General features: G+C 38.0%; 1 protein-coding gene across 3 annotated transcripts in view; it reads right to left on the bottom strand.

Annotated features, from left to right (window-relative positions):
• CDKL5 (cyclin dependent kinase like 5) overlaps nucleotides 1-26755 on the bottom strand; it is a 196434-nt gene that overhangs the window by 103168 nt on the left and 66511 nt on the right. For 2 of the 3 annotated variants that reach the window (XM_062183358.1, XM_062183357.1), the window contains exons 2-3: nucleotides 14873-15100; nucleotides 11920-11954 (exon numbers count right to left, since the gene is read on the bottom strand). In XM_062183358.1, coding sequence (XP_062039342.1) covers nucleotides 11920-11954; nucleotides 14873-14936 — 99 coding nt within the window. In that variant the 5' untranslated portion in view covers nucleotides 14937-15100. Of the gene's footprint in view, nucleotides 1-11919; nucleotides 11955-14872; nucleotides 15101-26755 lie in introns of those variants that run through there. The other variant, XM_062183359.1, reaches the window with a different exon arrangement.

Below are 26755 nucleotides of genomic sequence, written 5' to 3' on the forward strand. Positions count from 1 at the left end.
GATCACTGGAGCAAAACAGAGCACAACACACTCAACACAAATACAGTCAGCTGATCTGTGATAAAGGAGCAAAGGCAATCCAACAGAGAAAGCACAGTCTCTCCAATAAATGGTGCCAGATATCCATATGCAGAAGAGAGAATCTAGACACACCTTACAACTTTCACAAAAATTAACTCAAAATGAATCACAGATCACAGCTACACGTAAAATGTAAAATTTCCAGAAGATAATCTAGAAAATTTATGTGACCTTGAGTTTGGTAGTCAGTTTTGAGATACATCAAAAGACGGTCGATGAAAGGAAAAATTAAGTTGGACTTCATTAAAATTTAAAACATCTGTTCTGCTAAAAACAGTCACAAGAATAAAAAGATATGCTAGAATCTAGGAGAAAATATGTAAAAAACATATCTGAACATTATCAACAAAAATGGCAGAATAGGGAATGGTTAGAAAGTGCATGCTGCCACACTTAATAGAAGGAACAAGGCATAAAACGTTCCCTTTTACCACTTGTATTCAGTAATTTCTTCTGTTATAGATATGAGGATTTAAAGAGAAATGAAAATAAAATAGCTAGTACAATGCCTAGAAGAGGCACTTGAAACACGTTATTACTATTTCTTCTTACCACTTGAATCATATTGGGAAGATATTTCAAATGTTCTCCTCCAAAGAATTTTATTCTTCATATTTGTGAAAATGTCCTCTTAAACTAAAGAATTTTTTCATAGCTTCTGTGAAAACTGTTTTCTTCTTGGTATTCATCTTTGGGTGGAAAGAGAGCTAGCTATTCAGCCCAGACTTGGGACAAAGGGTGAAAAGATTGTGTGCCTCTGCCCAGTCCCCAGCAAATTCCACTGCTTTGTTCCAACAGTTGATACATGAAGAGGTAACCAACACAAAACTTCCTCCCCAGCCATACAAATGATTTACCCAAGTGGTATCAAAGGAAATATAATTTTCAGTAGAAGTCCCCCAGCTCATTAACTTTGTTCTTCAGGGAAGAAGAAAGAGACATATACTGCTTCCATCATATTATCCCAGTTAGGGCTTATTCAACTTCAGAAATCAGCAAACTTTTTCTGTGAAAGCCAGGTAATTAGTATTTCAGGCTTTGTAGGTCATATAGTTTCCGTCACAACTTCTGTTTCTGTATCACAAAAGCATCCATAGAAAATATGTGATGTGTGGCTGTGTTTCAAGCAAACTATAAAATTTGGCCCACAGGCTACAGCCTGTGTACCAACTCCAGATCTACACTGTCTGGGTAGCTGCTCCTACGCATCCTATTGTGAGATGGTCTTTTTTTTTAAAGAAAATTTTTATTTAATAAATATAAATTTCCAAAGTACAACTTTTGGATTATAGATGTTTTCCCCCCATAACCACCCTCCCACCCACAAACTCCTACTCCCTCTCCCATCCCATTCTTCATTAAGATTCATTTTTAATTATCATTATATACAGAAGATCAACCTAGTATATACTAAGTAAAGATTTCAATAGTTTGCACCCACACAGACACACAAAGTATAGAGTACTGTTTGAGTACTAGTTTTACCATTAATTCCCATAACACATTAAGGACAGAGATCCTACATGGAGAGTTAGTGCACAGTGACTCCCATTGTTGATTTAACAATTGACACTCTTGTTTATGATGCCAGTAATCACCTGAGGCTCTTGTCACGAGCTGCCAAGGCTATGGAAGCCTCTTGAGTTCGCCAACTCTGATCATATTTAGACAAGGCCGTAGTCAAAGTGGAAGTTCTCTCCTCCCTTCAGAGAACAGTACCTCCATCTTTGATGGCCCATTCTTTCCACTGGGATCTCACTCACAGAGATCTTTCATTTAGGTCATTTTTTGCCAGAGCGTCTTGGCTTTCCATGCCTGAGAAACTCTTGGGCTTTTTAACCAGATCCAAATGCTTTAAGGGCTGATTCTGAGGCCAGAGTGCTGTTTAGGGCATTTGTCATTCTATGAGTCTGCTGTGTATCCCACTTCCCATGTTGGATTGTTCTCTCCTTTTTAATTCTATCAATTATTATTAGCAGACACTGGTCTTATTTATGTGATCCCTTTGACACTTAATCCTATCTTTATGATCAGTTATGAACTTAAATTGATCACTTTAACTATTAAGATGGCATTGGAACCTGCCAACGTCCCATGGCACGTTTCTAGCTTTACCATTAGGGGTAAGTCCGAGTGAGCATGTGCCGAACTGTCTCCTCCCTCTCTTATTCCCACTCTTATTTTTAACAGGAACCAATTTTCAGTTGAATTTAAACACCTAAGAATAATTCTGTGTTAAGTAAAGAGTTCAGCAGATGGTATTAAGTAGAAAAAGAAAATACTAAAAAGAATAAAATAGTAAGCTGCTCCTTGACAGTTAGGACAAGGGCTGATCAAGTCATTGCTTCTCATAGTGTCAGTTTCACTTCTACAGGTTTCCTTTTAGGTGCTCAGATAGTTGTCACAGATCAAGGAGAACATATGATATCTGTCCCTTCGTGACTGGCTTATTTCACTCAGCATGATGTTTTCTAGATTCCTCCATTTTGTTGCAAATGACTGGATTTCATATTTTTTTTTTTTTTACCGCTGTGTAGTATTCTATAGAGTACATATCCCATAATTTCTTTATCCAGTCTTCTGTTGATGGGCATTTAGGTTGATTCCATGTCTTAGCTATTGTAAATTGAGCTGCAATAAATATTGAGGTGCAGATAGCTCTTTTATTTGCCAATTTAATTTCCCTTGGATAAATTCCGAGGAGTGGGATGGCTGGATCGTGCAGTATGGCTATATTCAGATTTCTGAGGAATCTCTAAACTGTCTTCCATAGTGGCTTTACCAGTTTGCATTCCCACCAACAGTGGATTAGTGTGCCTTTTCCCCACATCCTTGCCAGCATTTGTTGTTTGTTGATTTCTGCATGTAAGCTATTCTAACAGGGGTGAGGTGAAACTTCATTGTGGTTTTGATTTGCATTTCCCTGATGGCTAGTGATCCTGAACATTTTTTCATGTGTTTGTTGGCCATTTGGATTTCCTGTTTTGAAAGGTCCTTAGCTCATCTCTTAAGTGGGTTGCCTGTTTTGTTGCTGTAGAGTTTCTTGATCTCTTTGTAGATTCTGGTTATTAATCCTTTATCTGTTGCATAATTTGCAAATATTTTCTCCCATTCTGTCGGTTGCCTCTACACTTTCCTGACTGTTTCTTTTGCAGTACAGTAACCTGTGAGATGGTCTTAAAGGAAATGATCTGGGACCCCTGGATCAAAATTCAGCTGTGCTACTTTAAGGTTCTACACTTCATCGTTATTACTCAGAGGTAAAAAGAGGTTCACACATTATTGTTTTCAGCCTGTCATCAGCTAACAACACTACTTTCTATTTCTCTTTCCATCTTTGTGGCTGTCCTTGTGTGGCTCTGAAAAATACTTTTTTTTTCCTCTTTATTACTGACATGAATTTTTCCTAAGCAGACTTCAATGGAGAATTTATTGAATAGAAGGGAAAGAAGATTTCACCGTAACTTCAACTATCACAGTCTTTCAAATTTACTTCCTCCCGGCTCTATTTTTAGGCTCCTGACAGTAGAAAACATAACCTTACAGTTGTTCAATTATACATGCTAAACTAAATTCTTCAACAGTAAGAATTGCACCTTTCTGATTTTCATAGAGCTAGTGACTAGTGAAATGTCTCATATTTGTAGGTATTCAACAGCTTTTTCTTAAATAGACATTTGGTTGAAATTTACTTTACAATGCCATGCATATAACACAGTGTTTTAAGTACAGGAAGTAGCTAAAATATTTTGTTAACTGTTAAAATTAAAACTTTAGTGATTTAATAAATGAAGAGCAACGTCTAAATTAAGAACTATCAACATTAAACTACAAAAGCATTATAGAATATGAGCTCCGACTCTAAATTATACAGTATTCATACAGTATTCCAGGGCTAGAGTACTTTTGATGTAGGAACAATTACCATGCACTAGTTTTTAGTCACTAGTTCTCACAAACTGACAGAGAATTAGACCTAACTACTTAAGAATGTCCACTATATGGGCATTTGTTAGTGAGTTCTTTTTTTATATTATCAGTGAATATACCTTTCAGGCCTCATTGGAAAAGTGATCCACAGTCATTTCTGCTCATGAACTCTTAAAGAAAAGTGGCATTAAGGAGCTAGTATAAATCACTTACGCACAGGCATTTATCAGAGATTTATAAAAATCACTCCTCTTAAGAAGGTAAAAAATGACATCTTCTTTGAACTAATTATGTTTACGATTAGCATAAAAGACACTTTAAAGCCAACCTAGACATGTTCAATAAACAACATTGACTTAAAGAACCTAAACGAAGGACACGGTGGAGAGCTGTCACAGACTAGCAGGGATTGTTGCAGAGGGAACAAAGATGATGCCAAGGATTTGAACATGGTACACCAGAAAGCATCCCAGCCAACTCATCCTCTAGATGAGAGGGAGGAAATGATGATTTTCAAAAACTGAGACTCTAAGGGTCAGCATTGTAGCTCCACAGTCTAGGCTGCTACCTGTGAAGGCAGTATCCCATATGAGCACTGGTTCAAAGTCCCAGATGCTCCATTTCTGATCCAGCTCTGTGCTAACATGCCTGGGAAAGTAGCAGAAGATGGCCCAAGCATTTGAGCCCCTGCTACCCGCGTGGGAGACTCAGATGAAGCTCCTAACTTCTGGCTTCGGGTTGGCCCAGCCCCGGCTATTGTGGCCATCTGGGGAGTGAACCAGTGGATAGAAGATCTCTGTCTCTCCCTCTGCCTTTCAAAATGAATAAATAAAACTTAAAACAAAATAACAACAACAACTGAGACAATGTATAAAGGATGAATGAGGCAAACTCTTCCATGTTGACTGAACTAGGATTGAGTACTTGCTGTGCTGATAAGGCTAGCAGCATTTCCTTACCTCATTTACAGAAAGAAAAAGAAAACAAAAACTAAATCCAGTAAGAACGATGAAGATAAATGCAATCAGGAAGTCTGCGAAGACCCAAAATTTTTCTAGTTTCCTAAAGTAGTCAGAGCTGCCTAGAAAATGACACATAAGCCCTCATTCCTTTTACTGATAAAAGGCAACAGAAACATGGGTAGTTTTTCCTTAAAGATCAGCATGATCTAAAATACAAAATATTAGACTATTAGAAATATTTAGGTAAGACTTTTGCAGTGTTCCAAAGACTGTTTTACAGTTAACTATTGTATCAAAGGGAAAAACCAGGTCAAGAGCAGAAATCACACAGAAATATTGACTCCATGTGAGTGCTTTTGTACGAGGAGACAGAAGATCTTTTTTCCTCGTTAATGATTCCTGCTCTCTTTATTCCCAACCTGAGGTCCAGTTTACCATTGGGATCTCATTAATCTCTACCATTGGTAGTAACAATGTCATTTAGGAGAGAGCAATTACTTAAATAATTATAATGAAATAATACAGAAATATTTTAAGCTTCTTACAAGCTTTATTAAAAACCTCAAGCTTCTCTATAATTTTCTTCAAATACTAGAAATTTTGCACACAAAAAGCAAGAATCCTCATTTTATTTAAATAAGGAGGAAAGGAATGAGGAAGTAAATAATATAGCTAACCTCATATATTCAATTTCTCATTTACTTATTTCTTTAACTTTTATTTTAAAAACTCAACTCACATGTAAAACCTAAAGTTAAAACTTGTTTTAGTAGAAGAACATAACTATGGTTTTAGATGGGAACCATTTGCCCAAGGCAACTATATCCTCAAACAACTGTAAGTAATAATGTTAAACTGAGAATGGTTCACTGACTGTTCAAATATCTTCTTAAAATAGTGTGGCTTGGGGCTGGCGCTGTGGCATAGCAAGTAAAGCCACCGCCTGCAGTGCCGGCATCCCATACGGGTATAGTTTAAGTCCCAGCTGCTCCACTTCTGGTCCAGCTCTCTGCTATGGCCTGGGAAAGCAGTACAAGATGGCCCAAGTCCTTGGGCCCCTGCACCCGAGTGGGAGACCCAGCAGAAGCTCCTGGCTCCTGGCTTTGGATTGGCGTAGCTCCAGCCATTGCGGCCAATTGGGGAATAAACCAGTGGATGGAAGACCTCTCTCTCCATCTCTGCCTCTCCTTCTCTCTCTATGTAACTCTGACTTTCAAATTATAAATCTTAAAAAAAAAATAAAATAAAATGCAACCAAATCCTCATACAGCATTTTGGTGGAAAAGCACAATTAATTTGAAAAAGACAAAAAGAATCATTAATTCAAAATGTATAATGCTTGCTAAAATTAAGTTTAATAGCGTGAATCATGAGAAATGATAACAAATAGCCAGCCAAGAATGCCTTTTAGTAGGGGGAAAATACAGGTAGTCCTGACTAGTGAATATTTAGGCAAGTCTGCCTTTTGTAATGTTCTCAATCTCAATTCCTCAACTCTCAAAGAGAAAAATGGCACAACCCAGGTTTTCTCCACGTCCCCTCTTCTTAAACTCTTCTAATCTGGCATCCAACACACCATTTGATTTAAAGACATTATTAATCAAAGCCACGGCTGCTAGCCTCTCAAGCCTCATCATCAGGGATCTTTCATTTCATGGGTTCTTATACTGCTGGTGAATATCAGCCTTAAAACATCTCCCTTCCTTGCTTCCAAGAGGTCTGCCTACCTCCTCCTTTCAGTCTCACCATTTTAAACCTCCCTTCCCTCTGCTTGGCACTCCCTCTTTTTCTTTCTTTTTTTTTTTAATTTGACAGGTAGAGTTACAGACAGTGAGTGAGAGAGAGAGAGAGAGAGAGAGAGAGAGAAAGGTCTTCCTTCCATTGGTTCACCCCCCAAATGGCCACTACGGCCAGAGCTGCGCCGATCCAAAGCCAGGAGCCAGGTGCTTCTCCTGGTCTCCCATGGGGTGCAGGGCCCAAGCACTTGGGCCATCCTCCACTGCACTCCCAGGCCACAGCAGAGAGCTGGACAGGAAGAGGAGCAACCGGGACTAGAACCCGGTGCACATATGGGATGCCGGCACCACAGGCGGAGGATTAACCAAGTGAGCCACAGCGCCGGCCCCTCAGCACTCCCTCTTAGAATGCACGTATTATTTCACAGCTCCACCTCACTCTGTTGCTGGAGTTATATCAAAGCCTAGTTCCACCACTTATCAGCTACATGATCTTGGTCCTGTTACACAGTCACTCCATGACTCAGTTTCCTCATCTGTGAAGTAGGGATAAGAGTAAGGCTGTTGTGAGGATGAAAACATCCAATGGTTAAGATGTTCAGTATGTGGTAATTATTAGTATCAGACTTTATAATCTACTGCCATTTTTATTCTTTACTATTAAAGCCAAACTCCTTACTTCTCCCTCCAAAGTTATACACCCTTTAAAAGTTTTCTAGTTGGGTAAATGATACCAATGCTTTTCCAGTTTCCCATATTCAAGTCCTTGGGGTCATTTTTGATCTCTGCAGAGACAAATCCTTACTACTCTGCAACAGCTTCCCACTGTACCCTTCATTCTCGGTTCTCTGATTTAAGACAGTGTGATTATTTATTGAACACTTACAGGCTGTACTCCAACAATGGACTGTTCACAGCTTTGTACAATTAGCTACCTCAACAGCATGTGTCTGTCACCTACTACTTCAAAACAAACAAGCAAAAACTTCTCTTAACCCCAGCCACAGGAAAGAACTACATGGACCAGCACTTGCCTCTCCTAGGCTCAATAAGCTTTAACCACCAACCTCCACTAGGCTACACAACTTCTCCTTCCTCAAGTTCCAAACAAATTGCTCTATCTCAACCCCACTCACTTCTCTCTACCTTGTCACCATGACCTTTTTGGGCTTCTACTAAGAAAACGTGTTGTAAAATGCTTTACAGGGATAGGCACTTCAAAGCAGACAAACAAAAAATAAAAACGCTAACAATGCACTAACAAACCAGAATTTCTTCTAAATGTGCATATGTAGAAGGAGTCACAGATAAAAGCTTAATAGTCACTGATAAAAGTTTTCATATATAGGTCAATGTATATACATAACAATAAAGAGAAGTTGTCAAAAACAGGGTATAAGCTATATATATTTTTTTTAATTGGGCAGTACTTATTTCAGTAAATTAAGAAGTATGGTCTCTGGTCTAGAATAGCTCAACATCACATGTGTTTACAAAAGATAAGATATACCTGTTAATAAATAAGACAGCTAAACTCTTGAAACAGTACAGATTAAAATAAGTGATTTTCTTACATATTTATTCAGATACACAATATGCTAAGAATTATTTAATTATATATTATTTAATATATTTAATTATATATTAATATATTTATATATATATACATATATATATGTATACACACACACCTTCAGTGAATCTACTTAAAAAGAAACCCAATTTATGGATAAGTAATCACAGATCTATGCATAAGTAATCATAATTTATACAGTTATAATCATAATTTATACAGTTTTATAAGCATGCTTTTTTAAAGGCACCCAAAATATACTGGTAAGAAATTTTTACATATAATGCTTACATAGGAAGCATTACAATCACTTTTAAGTATAAAATGAATTTCAAAGTAATTCATTTGTTTGATCCTTAAGGATAAATCTTACCAGAACCATCAAATTCTCTATTTTTGGACAATGGGATATAGATTTGAAGGTCTGGTTTTAGCTAAGAAAAAGATCTACTATAACAAATCTAATGACTAGCAACAGCTGCAGATTCTAAAAAGAGACATATTATTCTGAGTTAGGCACTAATTTATGCTTTAAATTTTCCATCCAGTAATATCTTTTTAGATGCATGAAAGGAAAAGGCAACAATGTTTAGAGAGCTACTCTGTGGGTCCCTCATTTAGTGAAGCGCAGCAAAAAGAAAAATGTTTTAGATGCAATTTTATTTGTAGCAACATTACAGGTCATTTTTTGAACTATATATACTTCTATTTCTTCAGATAAATCCTAAGCCACATAAGGGAAGAAAACTATAGTTTTCATTCTTCTACTACAAAGAGCCCTCCATATATCCACCAGGAATCAGAGTTCACATTTAGAGATAGTTTCCTAAAAACAAAGATACGAATTCTCATCCACTTTCACTCTGAGCTTGTCTTGCTGGCATTAACAGCGTTATGAAAATCAGGTACACAGAACTGTATTTTAACAAATGAGGAAATGCAAAGATAAAAATACACTAGACTAATAAATTTTATTTTTACATAAACGACAAGGAAGACTTAGATAAGATTAAGAGATAATATAAAGAAAAAGATCATAGGCTGAAGTGTGATAAAGACTGGGAGAAATATCTGGGCTATTTGCATTATATATAATATATATTGGATATACACAGACATAGGAGGTATTTCAAAAAGTTCATGGGATATAGAATTGAAAGATACATTTATTTTGGTATAAAAAATCTTTGAAATCCATGCATATGGGGGGTCTTCAAAACATTCAATAAAATAAGCACTATAAAAGAACTGCAGAGATTTCAAATTGTCTTGCACCAAAATAAACAAATTTTTAATTCCATTTTCCACAGACTTTTGATGTGTCTTTGTGTGTGTACAAGCATGCATTGTGGGGGTAGAGAGATTTAGCTTAGAAATCCTTGGGTTTTTAAAACACAAGACTAGGGGCCCATGCTGTGGTGTAGTGGTAAGGCCTCCACTTGCAGAGCTGGCATCCCTTAAGGACACCAGTTCGAGACCTGGCTGTTCCACTTCCAATCCAGCTCTCTGCTATAGGCCTGGGAAAGCAGTAGAGGATGGCCGATAGTCCTTGGGCCCTTACAACTGCATGGGAGACCTGGAAGAAGCTCCTGTCTCCTGGTCGGCACCACAGCTCTGGCCGTTGCTACCATCTGGGGAGTGAACCAGTGGATGGAAGACCCCTCCCCCCGCCTTGTGCCTTTGCCTCTCTGTAACTCTGCCTTTTAAGTAAATAAATAAATTTTTAAAACACAAGATTAAAATAAAGAACAGAAGTTTCTATTTAGTATGCTTTAGAAATGAAGTCATATTATGGAAGGGGATGTTCATGAAAAGGTCAAATTTAACCTGGAAACTAAGCCTCTAAGTCATATCCACCAAAGGAAAAAAAAAATGTTTAAGCTTTAGAAAGTTACCATAATTCATGGTAACTCATTAAAAGCATAGCATTTCATTAGAGAGTTTTCCATTTAATTTCAAACTGCAGTAATACTTCTTAATAAGCTGTTTAGGTACTAAATTTATTTTGATTACATTTAATTCATTACTATGAACTCTTAATCATCCTTAATCAAGAACCAATAGTATTTAAACCATTTTTGAGGATTCACTGGCAAAGAGATCTTCGGGTAACTATTATCAACACAAAATAATTCAAAGACTCAATTTCAAAACCGGTCATCGTGTAAAAGTATTTTGTGATTTAAAATGCAAAACTATATTAACTGTCACAGAGCCTTACATCCAAAAGGTGGGTAGTGTTTTGTATAATAGGAAAGAAAAAGCAAACATAACAATGACACCATCTTTATCTTCACATAGGTATTACTCAGAATGATGATAGATTCAACAGTTCAAATTAAATGTGTTAGGTTTTGATCATTACACAATGTACACATGTATTGAAACACCACACTGTACCCATAAATCTGTAAAATTATTATGTGTCAACTAAAAACAAAATAGGAGTAGGCATTTAGTTTAGCAGTTAGGATGCTGACTGGGATGCCCACCTTTAATACTGGAACACCTAAGCTGAAGTCTTAGCTCTACTCCTGAATCTAGCTTTCTGCTAATCACTCTGGGAGGCAGCAGGTAATGGCTCAAGTGCTTGGGCCCTTGTTACCCAAGCAAGATACCAGGATTGAGTTTCCAGGTCCCAGCACTGGCCTGACCCAGTCTCTGCATTTTGAGCATTTGGGATATGAAATGGTGGAAGGGAACTCTCTTTGTTTGTCTTTGTCTCTGTGTCTCTGTCTCTCTCTCTCAAATAACTAATCAGTTAGCTATTTTTTAAAAATTTAAATAAATGAAATGTTTTAAGCTAAATTCCTAGAGCTCATCTAGACAAATTATATCACTACAAAATATCACACAAAATCCAAACCTTGATCTTACTAAATTATATGCAAAATAACACAAGTCCAAATATTAATATTCAGCCTAGGCATACTATAATGGAAAATATTTAACGTAATGTTTTCAATTATTGCAGTTTCAACACTTACTGTCTTAAAGTCAGTCTCTGAGTAAAACATTCTCACCACTAAGCAACAGCTATGGAAACTTCAAATACCTTCCTTAAATAATTTGTGATTATCATCATAGTCAAATCAATATATAGTAAGATCCACTGTTGTTGAGTTCAAGATTGTTCAAAGGTGATCAACTATAGCCAGTAATCATAATCATATATTATTATCCCAAGCCTTAGGCCTTAACCAAACACTTAGCTACTACCCTTCAAAATCTGGATCCAACTCCACATCAAGCAATCTAAGTTACAGGGTCTACATGAGAAGCAAGGAACAAAATGCCTCCTTGTTTAAATATCTGAGCATGAATTAAATCGCTCACTACCTTGTTTCCTTCCTCTCATCCTGCCATCTTTTCTCTCTTCCCTTCAGCCAATTTTTCACCTATACATATGTTGGTTGAGAAAACAGTGTGTGACTGCAAAGAGCTAATGACTACTCAACTGTGATCAAGTTTATCCAAAAGTAGTCCCTGTTTTTCTGGGTTCACATGTTAATTCTGCTTCCTTAAGCAGCAGCATCATAGCAAGATAGTTTGAATTATGTGCTCACAGAGCACTGCATACATTTCAAAACATTTTAAGCATACATGGATATTTTCTTTTTAAAAACCATTTTCTTACCTTATGTCTGCATTTAAGTACAACTCCATACGCTCCTATAATAAAAAGATGTAAACAATCAGTAATATGTATACAAACTATGGCTCTAAAAGAAATCAAACTTCTGCTATATTTATATATATTTCTGATATATGTTATAATAATGATTTCTAAAGTGACAATATTTTATAGTGATAATGTAATAATGAACCACATAGAAATAGGGCATGGATATTTCATTACATATATTTTTAATAAATGGAGAATATAAAAAAATCATTTCCCCCAATCAGTATTTTTTAATGTTTATCTTTTTAAAGAAAATATCACGTGGAGACATTTGAAAGTTTAGACTTAAGTATTTTTGGAGAAAAATATGGTCATAAGAACTTTGAGAGTAAATGAAAATTAACTCAAAAGATTCTAAGTAACTTAAAACTTAAGAACTAATGACTTCCGAATAGTAAGCTCAAGCACAGAGCCTACCAAATATGCTATCTATCCAAGGAGACATGTAGCTCCCCTCCTAGGATACTGGACTATCTATCCAGAGTGGCAAAACTGTACAAGCCTTAGTGTTCCAATTAATAGCGTGTGGGAGTTGCTACTACCTTTCTGCCATAAATAAAGACTCAGTTCAAGGGCACAGGCCACAAGCACTACCACTTTTTTCAGTGTATTTCAATGATATCCAGTACTACCTTTTGGGATACTTACTCTATTATCTAGGAGAAAAACCACTTCTTTGGAGGGGAATACAGAGTTGACAGCAAGATACCCAAGAAATTGAGGTTAAAGTTATACTGTTGTCTAATTAAGACAATCAAAATGTAATATATGGCAACTGAATTTTGTAGCAATGCCAAGAACATTGACAGTAGCAGACAAAGCCTGCATGCAAATTCAAAAAGGAGATTTCAAGGAGACAAAATAAGAAAAAGTGTCTCCCACATAATCTAGGGAACCTGAACAAGTCTCCCTCACTTTAGTAGAGCTGTATGAATCTTACTTTCATAGTTGGGATGGAACCAACCATTATAACCATCCAGCTTAACTCCACCATCCCCAGAGAATCAACCAACCCTCACTTAACTGCTCATGCCAGCTTTTCTGTAAGGTGAAAGTGCACTATGTAGGCTACAGGAATTCGAGCTTGCTGGAGAGATTTTTCTTAAAGACTTATATGTATTTCCTACCCAATGAACACCTGAGGTAGTTTACAAAGAAAAAAATATACAGCAATCAAGGTTCTGATCTGAACTTGAAGTAATATGAGTCTTCCAACAGTTCACAAAAAATGTATATTATGAAAAAAACTATACACTGATTTCAAAATTTTTCATCAAAATAAACACCTTTTAATTTAATTTTTCTACTAACTTTTTTTTAAACTTTTTTTTTTTTTTAGACAGGCAGAGTGGACAGTGAGAGAGAGAGAGAGAGAGAGAGAGAGATCTTCCTTTGCCGTTGGTTCACCCTCCAATGGCCGCCGCGGCCGGCGCGCTGCGGCCGGCACACCTCGCTGATCCGATGGCAGGAGCCAGGTGCTTAACTTGGTCTCCCATGGGGTGCAGGGCCCAAGCACTTGGGCCATCCTCCACTGCACTCCCTGGCCACAGCAGAGAGCTGGCCTGGAAGAGGGGCAACCAGGACAGGATCGGTGCCCCAACCGGGACTAGAACCCGGTGTGCCGGCGCCACAAGGTGGAGGATTAGCCTGTTGAGCCACGGCACCGGCCAATTTTTCTACTAACTTTTTAAGTAGCCTCTATATTCTATTTATATAATGCTTGGAAATGTTGGTTAATCTGAGCCAATCCCTGAGAAGATGTTAATTTAATATTAAAATCTTGATCAACGTTGCTGTTCATATATAAAATATGAAATATAAAATTTTTTGTCATTTTCTCAAAAGATATAAATTTTATGAAGCCATAATTATAATCACTTACCCTTGTTAACAGAATCTTTTATTAAAATCTCCATAGAATTGTCTTTAAAACAAGAAGAAAAACTACCAAGGAGGAAAAGTCAGGAACTAATGATTTTTCTAAGAGTCAGCTTTTAAAAACTGAATTACCATATTTCCTCAAATCAATGGATATCATTAGTTACAAGAAATATTCTCAGGTTGGTGCTGTGGCACAGTGGGTTAATGCCCTGGCCTGAAGCGCCAGCATCCCATATGGGCACCAGTTCAAAACCCGGCTGCTCCACTTCCGATCCAGCTCTCTGCTGTGGCCTGGGAAAGCAATAGAAGATGGCCCAAGTCCTTGGGCCCCTGCAGCCGCGTGGGAGACCAGGAAGAAGCTCCTGGCTCCTGGCTTCGGATCTGCGCAGCTCTAGCCATTGCGGCCATCTGGGGAGTGAATCTGCAGATGGAAGACCTCTCTCTCTCTCTCTCTGTGTAACTCTGACTTTCAAATAAATAAATAAATCTTAAAAAAAAAAAAAAAGAAAAGAAATATTCTGTGGACTACAAAAAGGAAAGGTGCTGTTGATTAACCCATGGCATATTGATTTCAGGACTTATTCTGGTTTTGGAGATATGAAAATAGGACCAAACTACATGCCTCAAAATTTATAAAATGTGTTTGTTGATCTCAAAGAAACAGAAGTTATTTATTCATTAATTTACCATGTAGTTAGCAAAACTTAACATATACAAATAAATTTTAAGCTACTCAAAATAAGCCTAGCTAATATAAAAAAACATGACTGCTAAGGAAAAGAATGAAACAAATGCAGTCTTGAGAAATCCTTGATTTATTAAACTTTAAAGAGTTTAAAATGTTACTAACTTTTGACTGGACAGTAAAACCCATATAGCCTAAGAGTAATTTTTAGTAATACTTAGATGCATATTTGAATTGCTATAGGTTAAATTAACAGAATCTGAATTAGTGACCTTTATGGTAGTAGGTATTAACAGTACATTGCTCAAAAATTCAAGGAATAAAAAAGTTCCAACTTACCTTCACCTACAACCCCAAGGATCTCAAATTTATTCATCACATTACCAATGTTAGGAATCTTCATGAAGACAAACTCCTCTTTTGATAGAAGCCACAGAACATGGCACCAAAAAAGGAACTTCTCAGCAAGTTGTGCAGAAAGTAGAACAAACAATGTCTAAAGGAATTCTGAATGGTTGGCAGGAACTTTCACATACTTGTTCTAATAGTGAAGTATTAAATGATTCCCTGAAAGAAGAAAGACAAACTGTAAGTTTTATACTGCCGTACTCTAATAAACTATCCTATCTTTTTGTGTAGTTCTTTTAAATCCACGCTGTTTCATGAGCTAAAAAATTAAAAAGGAAAAAAAACAAAAAACAGTAACAGGAGATAAAGAACCCAAAATGGAACGAACACCTCACTCTACTTGAAATGAATAACATAACTGCACTGAAGAATGAATCCCAGGTAAACTTTTGAAAACAGCATTACCCACTCTCCTCAAGCTAGAAAGAAAAAGAAATATAAATAAATATTGTGATTTACTTAGCTACTTGTTTTTATGCAGCGATATAAAACTTCTTCATGTGTATTCTAGGATTGAGCAACGAAGTAAACACCAGAATATTGTGGATAATGAGATCTTGGTTTCTTACTCTGGTAAAAGGGAGTTAACAATATAACCTCAGTATTTAATACATTGATCCATATAAATAGATGAAATGCATGTATAAATATTCACATTCTCATATATTTATTCGCTAGTTCTGTCCACTGAGAGGGACTAGAAGTGATGACAACCTGAGAAGAACGAGTGCTCCAATAAAAGGACCCAGGGCTCTGGAGAAATGGCTGATTCCAATGCAAGGACAGGAAAAGTACAATGTGAGCCCAGGATATATATATATTTTTTAAAAGATTTATTTATTTGAAACTCAGAGTTACAGAGAGAGAGAGGGAGAGAAAGAGAGAGAGCTCTTTCATCCACTGGTTCACTCCCCAGATGGCTGCAATGGCCAAGGTTGGATGAGACTGAACTCAGGAACCAGGAGCTTTATCCAATTCTCCCACATGGATGGCAGTGGCCCAAACACAGGCCATCTTCTGCTGCTTTTCCCAGACCACTAGAATAGGATAGGATAGGAAGTAAAGCAGCCAGGACAGGAACCAGCATCTATATGGGATACCAGTGTCACAGGTGGAAGCTTAACCCTCTATACTATAATGCCGGCCCCCCAGGATATATTTTTGTGGTTCTAGAAAATAAGCAACTGCTCAAAGAATGTGGGTAGCCATGAAAAGGACACAGGAGGGGTAGGCGTGGTGGCACAGTAGGTTAAGCCACCACTTGGGATACTGTATCCCCTATCAGAGTGCTGGTCTGAGTCCAGGCTGCTCCATTTCCAATCCAGTTTCCTGCTAATGTGTACCCTGGGAGATGAAGGTGACTGCTCAAGTACTTGGGTTCTCTGTGACACATGTGGGGACCAGGTTGGAGTTCCTAGCTCCTGGTTTCAGCCTGGCCCAGTCCCAGCTATGGTGGGCATTTGGGGAGGGAACTAGCAGATGGAAAAATCAATCAATCAATTTAACTCTCTCTCTTTCTCCCTCCCTCTCCCTCTCTCATTGCTCTACCTTTCAAATAAATAATCTTTGAAAAAAGGGAGAGATACAGTCAACTTAAGGCAATTCCCACTGACCAAATGGGGACAATTTGAACAGCAAAATAAATAAGGATAGTAACAGATTATAACATTTTTATTATACCAAAATAAAAATGCATGAGGCCTTATTGACAGAAATAAATGGAGGAGAAGGGAAACTTCTTTTGTATAATTCCAAAGAATAAGGGTGTGATACAATTAGAAAAGCACTATTTGGCAATCACTTTTATAATAATAATTTCAGGCAAGTGTCACATTATATGATAAAACTAGTGGTTGAAAAAGTTTGACAGAAAAACAGAATATTAACTAATCTCAAAGGATGTCCTCACAAGATAACTATTAATTACAAAGGGGAAAAATAGTGATTTCAGAAGAAAGAGTCAAGAGGTTCACCACCGAAAGTAATCAAAGTAAACATCATCAATAATGGGACAAATCAACATGATATGCCTCCTGATATATCACATCACGTCTGTGGCATTCCTGACAGACATGGAGAAGCTGAACCCAATCACAAGAAACAACATATAAGGCCCAAGGTGAGGCCTAAATAACTGTCCCATATTCTTTACTTTTTTGGTTTTGTCATTTTAATTGATTTGAAAAGCAGAGAGAAAAACAGAAATAGAGAAAGAGAGTGTACTTCCGTGCACTAATTTACTCCCCAAATGCCCACAACAAGGACCAGGCCAGGCCAAAACCGAGAGACAAGAATTCAATCCAGGTCTGCCACAAGGGCAGCAAAGACTCAAGCAGCTGAGCCATCGCTGCTGCCTCCGAAAATGCACATTAGCAGGAACTGGAACGGAGAGTGAAGACAAGCCTTGAACCCAGGCACTCCGATACGATGCAGGCATCTCAAGCACCAAGTTAACCACTGTGTCAAACACTCACTCGTACATTCTTTAAAAATGTTGAGCAACTGTACAAGATTAAAGAAAATTAAGAGAAATGATAGCTAAACACAATGTAAGATACAGAATTGGATTCTGGACAAGAAAGAAACAACGGAGGGTGGTTATAAAAAAACAACACTGATAAAAATTTCAATGTGTACAGATCAGATATTGTATCAATGATAACTTTCTGATTTTGATAATAGTACCATGGTTATATAAAATAACATTCTTTTTTTAAAAACAGCACTAGGGCCAGCACTGTGGCATAGTGGGTTAAACCGCCACTTGCAATGTCAGCATCCCATAAAGGAGTGCTGGTTCAAGTCCCAGCTGCTCCATTTCCAAATCAGTACCTGCTAATGCAACTGGGAAAGCAGTGGAGGATGGCCCAAATACTTGGACCCCTGCCATCCACATAGGAGACCAGGATGGAGTTTCTGGCACCCAGTTTTCAGTCTGTCCCAACCCTGGCCATTGTGACCACTTAGAAGAGTGAACCAGCAGATGGAAGATCTCGCTCTCTCTGTCTCTCCCTCTCTCCTTCTTGTCATTCTACCCTTCAAACAAATGAATCTTTAAAAAAAAAAAGTCTTGGTGGGGCCGGCGCTGTGGCACAGCAGGTTAACACCCTGGCCTGAAGCACCGGCATCCCATATGGGCGCCAGTTCAAGACTTGGCTGCTCCACTTCTGATCCAGCTCTCTGCTATGGCCTGGGAAAGCAGTAGAAGATGGCCCAAGTCCTTGGGCCCCTGCATCCTCATGGGAGATCCGGAAGAAGCTCCTGGCTCCTGGCTTCGGATCGGCACAGCTCCAGTCATTGCGGCCAATTGGGGAGTGAGCCATCTGATGGAAGACTTCTCTCTCTCTCTCTGCCTCTCCTCTCTCTGTGTAACTCTGACTTTCAAATAAAATAAAATAAATCTTTAAAAAAAAAAGTCTTGGTGAGTTTCAATCAGCCCAGTAAAGTAAAAAAAAAAAATAAATGAATAAAATGTATGGGATTGGAAGGAGAAACACAAAACAGAATTTGTAGACATTATTGTCTACATAGAAAATTCACAAGAATTTATAAATTATTAGAATTATAAATGTTTAGCAAGGTAGATACACATAACTTTAACATCAACAGCATCTGTAAATACCAGTAAGAAACAAAAAATATAAATTTATTTCAAAAAAGTTTTTTTTTTTAATTTATTTATTTGAGAGCCAGAACTCCCATCCACTGGTTCACTCCTCCAAATACCTGGACCAGACTGATGCCAGGAGCTAGGACCTCAATCTGGGCCTCTCACATGGGTGGCAGGAACCCAATTACCTGAGCCATCAAGGCCGCCTACCAGGGTGTGCATTAGCAGACAGTTGGAGTCTGCAGCTAAAGCCCAGTATCAAACCTAGATAGAAAATGGAATTCTAAAAATTCAGATTTACAATAAAGAAAAAAAGTAAGGCACTTAGGATTTAACATGACAAAAAACATTCAAGACCTACATTTGAACAGACATAACTTTATTCAAAGGCATGAAAAGACACAAATAAATCAATTTATCTAGATTTTAAGGCTAGGGAGATTCAATACTATAAAGATGTCAATTCCTTATGTATTGATCCTATAAGAACAAGGATAAAAAAGAAAAAAGCAAGAAGGCTAAGCCTTGAGGGTTGGATCTAGCAGGATGCCCTACCAAATATATTGAGGATATATAATAGAACTATGGAAATTAAGACAGGGTGGTTTGGGCACAGAAACAGACAAATTAGCCAGTGGAATAGATGTGAGAGTCCAGAACAGATCACACTTCAATATCCTCATAGCTTCTAATGGTCCCAACAGAAGTCAGTATAATTCTTTAGGCTAAGTTAGAACTTGTCACACATCTCACTCAAAAGGCATTTCTAATGGCTTTCTATATCATTAAGAATGAAAGGCAAAGTTCACAGGAGCTCCAGGCCTTGACCTCCTAGCCTTTGATACCATCTCTTCTACCAGACTCTCCCTTGGCTTGCTTGACTCTTGCCACACTGACCTCCTTTCAACTATACTTATGTTAGAAAACTTAAGTTTAGTTCAATTGAATCACAAATTTCTACAGGGTTACTATGACATTTAGAGAAAAGGATATCACAATTTGAGAATATTTACTGTACTTATTCATTAAACAAATAATTATTGGCTATCTCCCATGTTTCAGGGAATGGGCAAATAAGATACACAAGACAGTGGTGAACAAGATAGCAAGGTCCTTGCCCTCATACAACTACATTTTTGCTGAGAATTTTTATCAGATAGCGATATATGTTATGAAGGAGGGGAGACTAACTACTCAAGACAGGGAGGGCTTTTCTACAAAGGTGAGGGGTGGGCGTTTGGCACAGTGGTTAAGATGCCACTTGATCTTATCTTTGATCACCGACTTCCCCACATCCCCTATCACAGTGCTGGGTTCAATGGTTAGGTCCCTGGGGCCGGCATTGTGGCATAGCAGGTAAAGCCACAGCCTGGGATGCTAGCATACCAGGTAGGCACCAATTCTTGTCCCAGCTGCTCTACTTCACATCCAGCTCCCTGCTAATGGCCTGGGAAAAGCAGAAGATGGCCCAAATGTTTAGGCCCCTGCCACCCACATAGGAGACTGGGATGAAGCTCCTGGCTCCTGGCTTCAGCCTGGGCCAGTGCTGGCCACTACAGACATCTGGGGAATGATCCAGCAGATGGAAGATAAGTTCACTTGCTCTTGTGCATTCGTTCTCTCTCTCTCTCTCTCTCTCTCTCTCTCTCTCTGTTATTCTTTCAAAGTAAATAAATCTTAAGAAAAAAACTTGACCACATTAACATACAAACCATAGCAAAGAACTACTATGTTTCTCCTCCCCAAGTACATACACACCAGTTACAAAAATTGATCACAGGCTAGACTAGAAACAATTCAAAATAAATTATAAAGATTTAAGTCAGAGGATGTTCTCTTTCTATAACTAAAGTATGAAAGAAATCAATCACAAAAGAAATAATTAGAAAATATTCTTGTTTGAAATTAATAATTTCCCAGGATAATACATAATAAATACTTACAAATAACAAAAATACAAATGTATGGGAGGACGCTAAAGCAATGGTTAGGGAGGGAACTTGAGAATCTTATGTGTCAGGAAATAATAATTAAAAAAAAAAACACTGAAAATTAATGAACTAAGTATCAATCTCCAGAGATTAAAAAAAAAAAAAAAGAAAGAACTACAAAATAAATCCAATGAAAGTAATATAAACACAGAAATATTTAAGAGTAGAAATTCAGGGACTGGCGTTGTAGTACAGTGGGTTAAGCCACTGTCTGCAATGCCAGCATCCCATATGGGTGCCGGTTCAAGTTCTGGATGCTCCACTTTCCCATCCAGCTGCCTGCTAACACCACTGGGAAAGCAGTGGAAAATGGTTCAAGTGCTTGGGCTCCTGCACCCACATGGGAGACATGGATGGAATTCCAGGATCTTGGTCTTGGTCTGGCCCAACCCTGGTCATTGCATCCATTTAGGGACTGAACCAGCAGATGGAAGACCTCCTTCTCTTTCTCTCTGTAACTCTGCCTTTCAAGTAAAAAATAAATAAATCTTTTAAAAAAAAGTAGAAATTCACTAAATAGAAAACACACGAACAACAAAGTGATCAAAACAGCAGAGTTGGATCTTAGAATAATACAACATTGACATCATCAAGAAAAAAAGAGAATTTAGCTCAGCTGACAGATTAATTTCAGCATTATGATATCCTGAGCAGAGAACACAGCCATTCCAGGCCAGACTTTTTCCTTATTAAAATTTCTATTTATTTATTTGGGAGAAAGAGTTTATCTCCCAACATTGGTTCACTCCCAAAATGCTTGCAATAGCAAGGGCTATGTCAGACTGAAGCCAAAGCCTGAAACTCAATCCAGGTGTCCTAGAAGGGTGGCAGGGATCCACGTACTTGAGGAAGAAGCCTGAATTGGAAGTGGATCCAGGACTCAAAAACAGGCACTCCAATATGAGATATGGGTGTCCCAAGCAAAGTCTTAACCTCTGCATCAAACATCCATTCCCAGGCCAAGCTTCTGATCTCACAGAACTGTGCTCAAGTATATGGATGTCATTTTAAGTGGCTAAGCTTATAGCAATTTGTTACACAACAGAAAACCAATACAAGTGCATTGATTCATAAATATACAGTCTTAAAACAGGCAGAACTGAACTACAAACTACATAAACATGCAAATATAAGTGGTAAATCTATAAGAAAGTGACCAAAGAAGTGTTTATTGTAAAAACTGGGGTATTAACTACCTTCAGGGAGGGGTTTCAGATTGAGATATAACACAAGGCTTTCTGGGACACTATTTCTATTTCTTGATTTGAGGGATAGTTAGACATTCACTTAGAATTATTCATTATACCAGGGCACTTCAAAAGGTTCATGAAAAATATAATTAAAAGATAAGATTATTTTAGTGCAAAAAATTTCAAAATCTATGCATACAATGGTCTTCAAAAAATTCACAGAGAGCATAGGCATTTGGCCAGATCCAACAACTACAGTGCCTATGTTCAATGCTTGGTTCTGGCTCCTGACTCCAGCTTCCTACTAATGCAAACCACCCATGTAGGAGACTTGGATTGAGTTCCTGGCTTCTGGTTTTGGCCCTGTCCCAGCCCCAGCTGTTGTGGGCATTTAAGGAATGAACCAGTGGATGAAGTTCTCTATCTTGCTTTCTCTCTCTCTGCCTCTCAAGTAACATTTTTAGAAGTTCATGGAAAATACAAAACTATGAATTTATTTCAAATTTTTTACAACAAAATACTTATCTTTTAATTCCATGTTTCTACAATTTTTTGAACTCCCCTCATATTTGTTTTATGTATTTCTATGCTGTTATATTCTATAATAAAACAAGATTTTAAGAATGTGAAGAACTTCTTGGCTGGCGCCGCGGCTCACTAGGCTAGTCCTCCACCTGCGGCGCCGGCACCCCAGGTTCTAGTCCCAGTTGGGGCACTGGATTCTGTCCCAGTAGCTCCTCTTCCAGTCCAGCTCTCTGCTGTGGCCCGGGAGTGCAGTGGAGGATGGCCCAAGTGCTTGGGCCCTGCACCCCATGGGAGACCAGGAGGAAGCACCTGATTCCTGGCTTCGGATCGGTGCAGTGCGCCAGCCGTAGCGACCATTTGGGGGGTGAACCAACGAAAAAGGAAGACCTTTCTCTCTGTCTCTCTCTCTCTCTCCAACTCTGCCAGTCAAAAAATTTAAAAAATAAAAAAAAAAAGAATGTGAACAACTTCTGATAATAACATCTTATATATAAATACATCCTTGGTAATTTATAGAGGGGTTGAAAGGTAAAGATAATTCGTTGAAATAGTACATTGAACAAAAAAAGTTTAACTGCATTTTCTCTCTCCAAGGCTCAGATCATACTATGTGTAGTGCCAGGTATCACAACAAAACCAAAAACTCCCAGTGACAGGTAATCTGGATGCTGGCCACTCTTTTGAAACCATGCCAGAAGAGGAACAGCTGCGGGAACTGAGTTGCGCCTGAGAGATGACTGAAATTCAAATGTCTGAAGGTTCTGAGAGAAGAGGAAGTAAGTAGATGATTTGACTTATTTCAGGAGGCATAACTAAGATCAGCAGTAGAAATGAAAAGGACACAGATTTCAGCTCAATAGTAACTGGACAATGAACTATCAACGGTTATACACTCTTATTTATATTTGCCAATGGGCCAACCGTTATGGTAGATGTTTCAGGATACAGCGGCGAACAACACAGACATAGCTCCTACTTTCATGACGCTAAAGGGAAATAGGCAATAAACAAATAAACATTAAACTGTCAGAGAGTGACAAGTGTTATAAAGAAATAACACAGAGTTCTCTGAGAAGAGTCATGGCCGTTGGGGGAATTGGGGAGGGGGTCTTTAAATAGGTGGTCTGAGAAAGGCCTGTCCAAGGAGGCAGTATTGCAGAGATTTGTTTCAGGTAAAGAAGCCGGACACGGGCCCAGGACTAACAGAGTCCTATCCAAGGCAGTGAAAAGATTCTTACAGAGCTTGGTAAGTTCAAGGACAGAGAAGGCTTGTAAATCTGAAGCAGAGCAGACAAGGAGGGGACGGCCAGTGGCAGGATGGATGGCAGTGAGAAATTTGTCCCTGGTACAAAGGAGTCTTGTACTAAATTAGATGTACTCTACATGAAGATTCTAAGACTTTTCAAAAATCACTTGAGTTTCTGATTATTAACCATTAACTTTGTAAACAAATAACCAAACACATTCTAAAGTGAATTTGTCTCACTCTAAGAAATACACCTAGAATTAAGAAATTGTGTCTCTGCATTAGCAAGTAAGCAGGTACCTACAAGAACTGACATGAATGCAAGGCTTATAATTTATTTCATATATTATTAGTATTGAATTTAAGAGCTGCCTGGTTCTTGAATGTTTCCTTTGTTGCTGAAATTATAATCTTCTTCTCAACAGGTGTTTTTTTCTTCCCAAAGAGAGTACAAAATCAGTTGAATCATGAGTTTTGTTTTTGTTCCTGGCATTGTTTTTACACACACAAATGAAAGAACCATTCTGTCAGTGAAAACTGCATAAGAATAAATTTGGTACATGATTAAACTCTGTATAACAAGAGAACCCAAAATGGTCTGAAAGCATCTTAGAACTCATGATCCATGTATGGAAGGAAATCATTTCTATGGAGAGCACAGCCCTGTGAAAAACATCCTAATTAATTACCCTCTTATAGAGACCTTTCCATGTTGAATACAAATGAGGAGATAATACACTCACACTTTGTTTTCTTCCTTGATGGGACCATCTGACCCATAATTAATAGGATTTTCATTTTGCTTTGTCCTCTCAATAGTGGAGAGTAATTTGATTTATCAATCCACTCTTTATAATTCAGTTCCAATTATTAAATCAGATACTTGACAATCATGAATTACACACAATTACTAGCATAAAAATTTCAAACTACTAAACATGTTTAAGCTTGCTTTGATCTTTAAAATCTTTCCACAAGGTAGGAAATCCAGTTGCAACTCAATATATCTCCTACCAACCACTTGATACTTCTCCCAACACTGCCAAGCTGCCAATCTTACTCTCAGCCCTTCTTCAGAATCTAAGGGTCTTGATGTTCAAAACAATAAACAAACAAACAAACAAAGAAAAACTAAAATAAGAATAGAGATTCAGAATTCATATTACTACCGAGCTGTGTATGACACCTATTGGTTAAAAAGGTTTTGAAGGCAGATTCATGAAAATGTAAGGATCAACTTTAACATGATTTCTATGGGGCAGTATGTTTTGAATTCGAAATTGTAAATAACTGAATTTAAAATCAGCTTACAGAAGCTAAGGACCACCTAAATTTTGCTGCATTGGTATCAGTCAGAAAACATCTACATTACTCTCCACTAAACTCAAGAAAAATAACCTTCAGATAAAAAAGCATGGAAGGAAATGAAGTCTAAGACTGCTGACAAACACCTATGGGTACCCAGGAATTCAGATTTCATGCTGAAATGCTTTGCAACTTTTAAGATGAGATTGCTGAAACTTACTAGTCTTAAGTCACAGAGAAAGATGAGAACAAAGACTGGCCAAGAGCAAATGCAGTCACATTTTTTTCAGAAAAACAGTACTTCAGCGAACTTTATGAGAACTTATAACTAGGCAGTCATTAAATAAATATATCTTGAGAGTTTATCATATGTTAGGCACCATGATAGACTTTGGGGACAAAACAGTAAAGGAAATAGATAAGATCCCTCATCCCATTTGGTTTAATAAAAATAAATCATACAGTAAGTATAAAACAGCCAATATTAGCACTATGAAAAAGAGATACAAGGAGGGCTTGTGACAGGGGTTGTCCTAGTTAGGGAAGGTTGGCTCTTCTAGGGAAAGCAATGAGTGAGTAGAAACCTGTAGGATAATTAGACATAAATTTATGGTTTAAGAGGGATGCTCTAAGGGAAAGAATTATGCAAAAGGCCAAAATCAGGAGAGAACTCGGTAGGCACAAGAGACTCAAAGGAATGGGGGAGAGGGAGGTAATAACCTAGTATAAGGTGAGGCTAGAGAAATAGCAAGGTGAGCTCTTTTTATAGGACCATCTTTATCTTGAGACATAAGGAGCCACTGGGAAGTTCTGAACAGGAATGGGAGGGGTAGGTTCAGGTAGCGTCGTGACAAGCAGATGATTTGCATTTCAAAAAGATCAGAGAAGAGAACGTTTCAGTGCCTGGAAGGGACGATGCTGATTTGGGGGTAGAACAGCTAGGAAACCATGACAGCCACCTGGGTCACAGATGAGGGCAGGATGAACTAAATTGGTGGCCATGAAAAGAAAGAGATTGAATGACTGGAGGGAAACCAGTAACGGACTAGAGATAAGTAGTGAGGGAAGAGGAGTCAAGGGTAACTTCTGGGTTTATGACAGTTGCTGTTTGTTGAAGAGAGGACGACTAGAAGAGAAACAGGTTAAGGGAAGAAGGAAAACCCAGGATTCCACTTTATCCAAGTTTGAGTTTAAGACATGCATAGAAATGAAAAGCACAAAAATCCAATGAAAACTATAAGAGCAACAGAGGAAAAGAAATCTGCAACTTGTATCACAAACCGTTAATATCCCAAGACATATAAAAGACGTCTATTCAATAGGAAGGAGAGAAATCCAATTTTAAAAATAGGCAAAGTGATATGAACAAGTCACTCGAGTTCACATATAATTAAAAGTGAAGGGGCTGGTACTGTGGTGCAGTGGGTTAAAGCCCTGCAGTGCCAGCATCCCATATGGGCACGGGTTTGAATCCCAGCTGCTCCACTTCTGATACAGCTATCTGCTATGGCCTGGGAAAGCAGTAAAAGATGGCCTAAGTCCTTGAGCCAATATACCCACATGGGAGACCCAGAAAAAGCTCCTGGCTCCTGGCTTTGGATCAGCACTGCTCTCGCAGTTGCGTTCATTTGGGGAGTGAACCAGTGGATGGAAGATCTTTCTTTCTCACTGGCTCACGTGCGCGCTCTCTCTCTCTCTCTCCCTCTCTCTCTGTTACTCTGTCTTTCAAATAAACAAAATAAATCTTTTTTATAAAAAATTGAAGAGTAAAACCACACTGAGATACAATTTTTCAGATAAGCAACAATAAAAATTAACATACCATATATTTTTGGGAGCAGGAGAGAATTAAACCAGCTCACACACTGCTGGTGAGAATGCATACTGACAGAATTTTTTGAAGGCCAATTGAACATCTTTCAAAACTAAAAGCAAATATATTCTTCT

The sequence above is a fragment of the Lepus europaeus genome, chromosome X (genome assembly GCF_033115175.1).
Source record: "Lepus europaeus isolate LE1 chromosome X, mLepTim1.pri, whole genome shotgun sequence".
In the NCBI taxonomy this organism is placed as follows: Eukaryota; Metazoa; Chordata; class Mammalia; order Lagomorpha; family Leporidae; genus Lepus; species Lepus europaeus.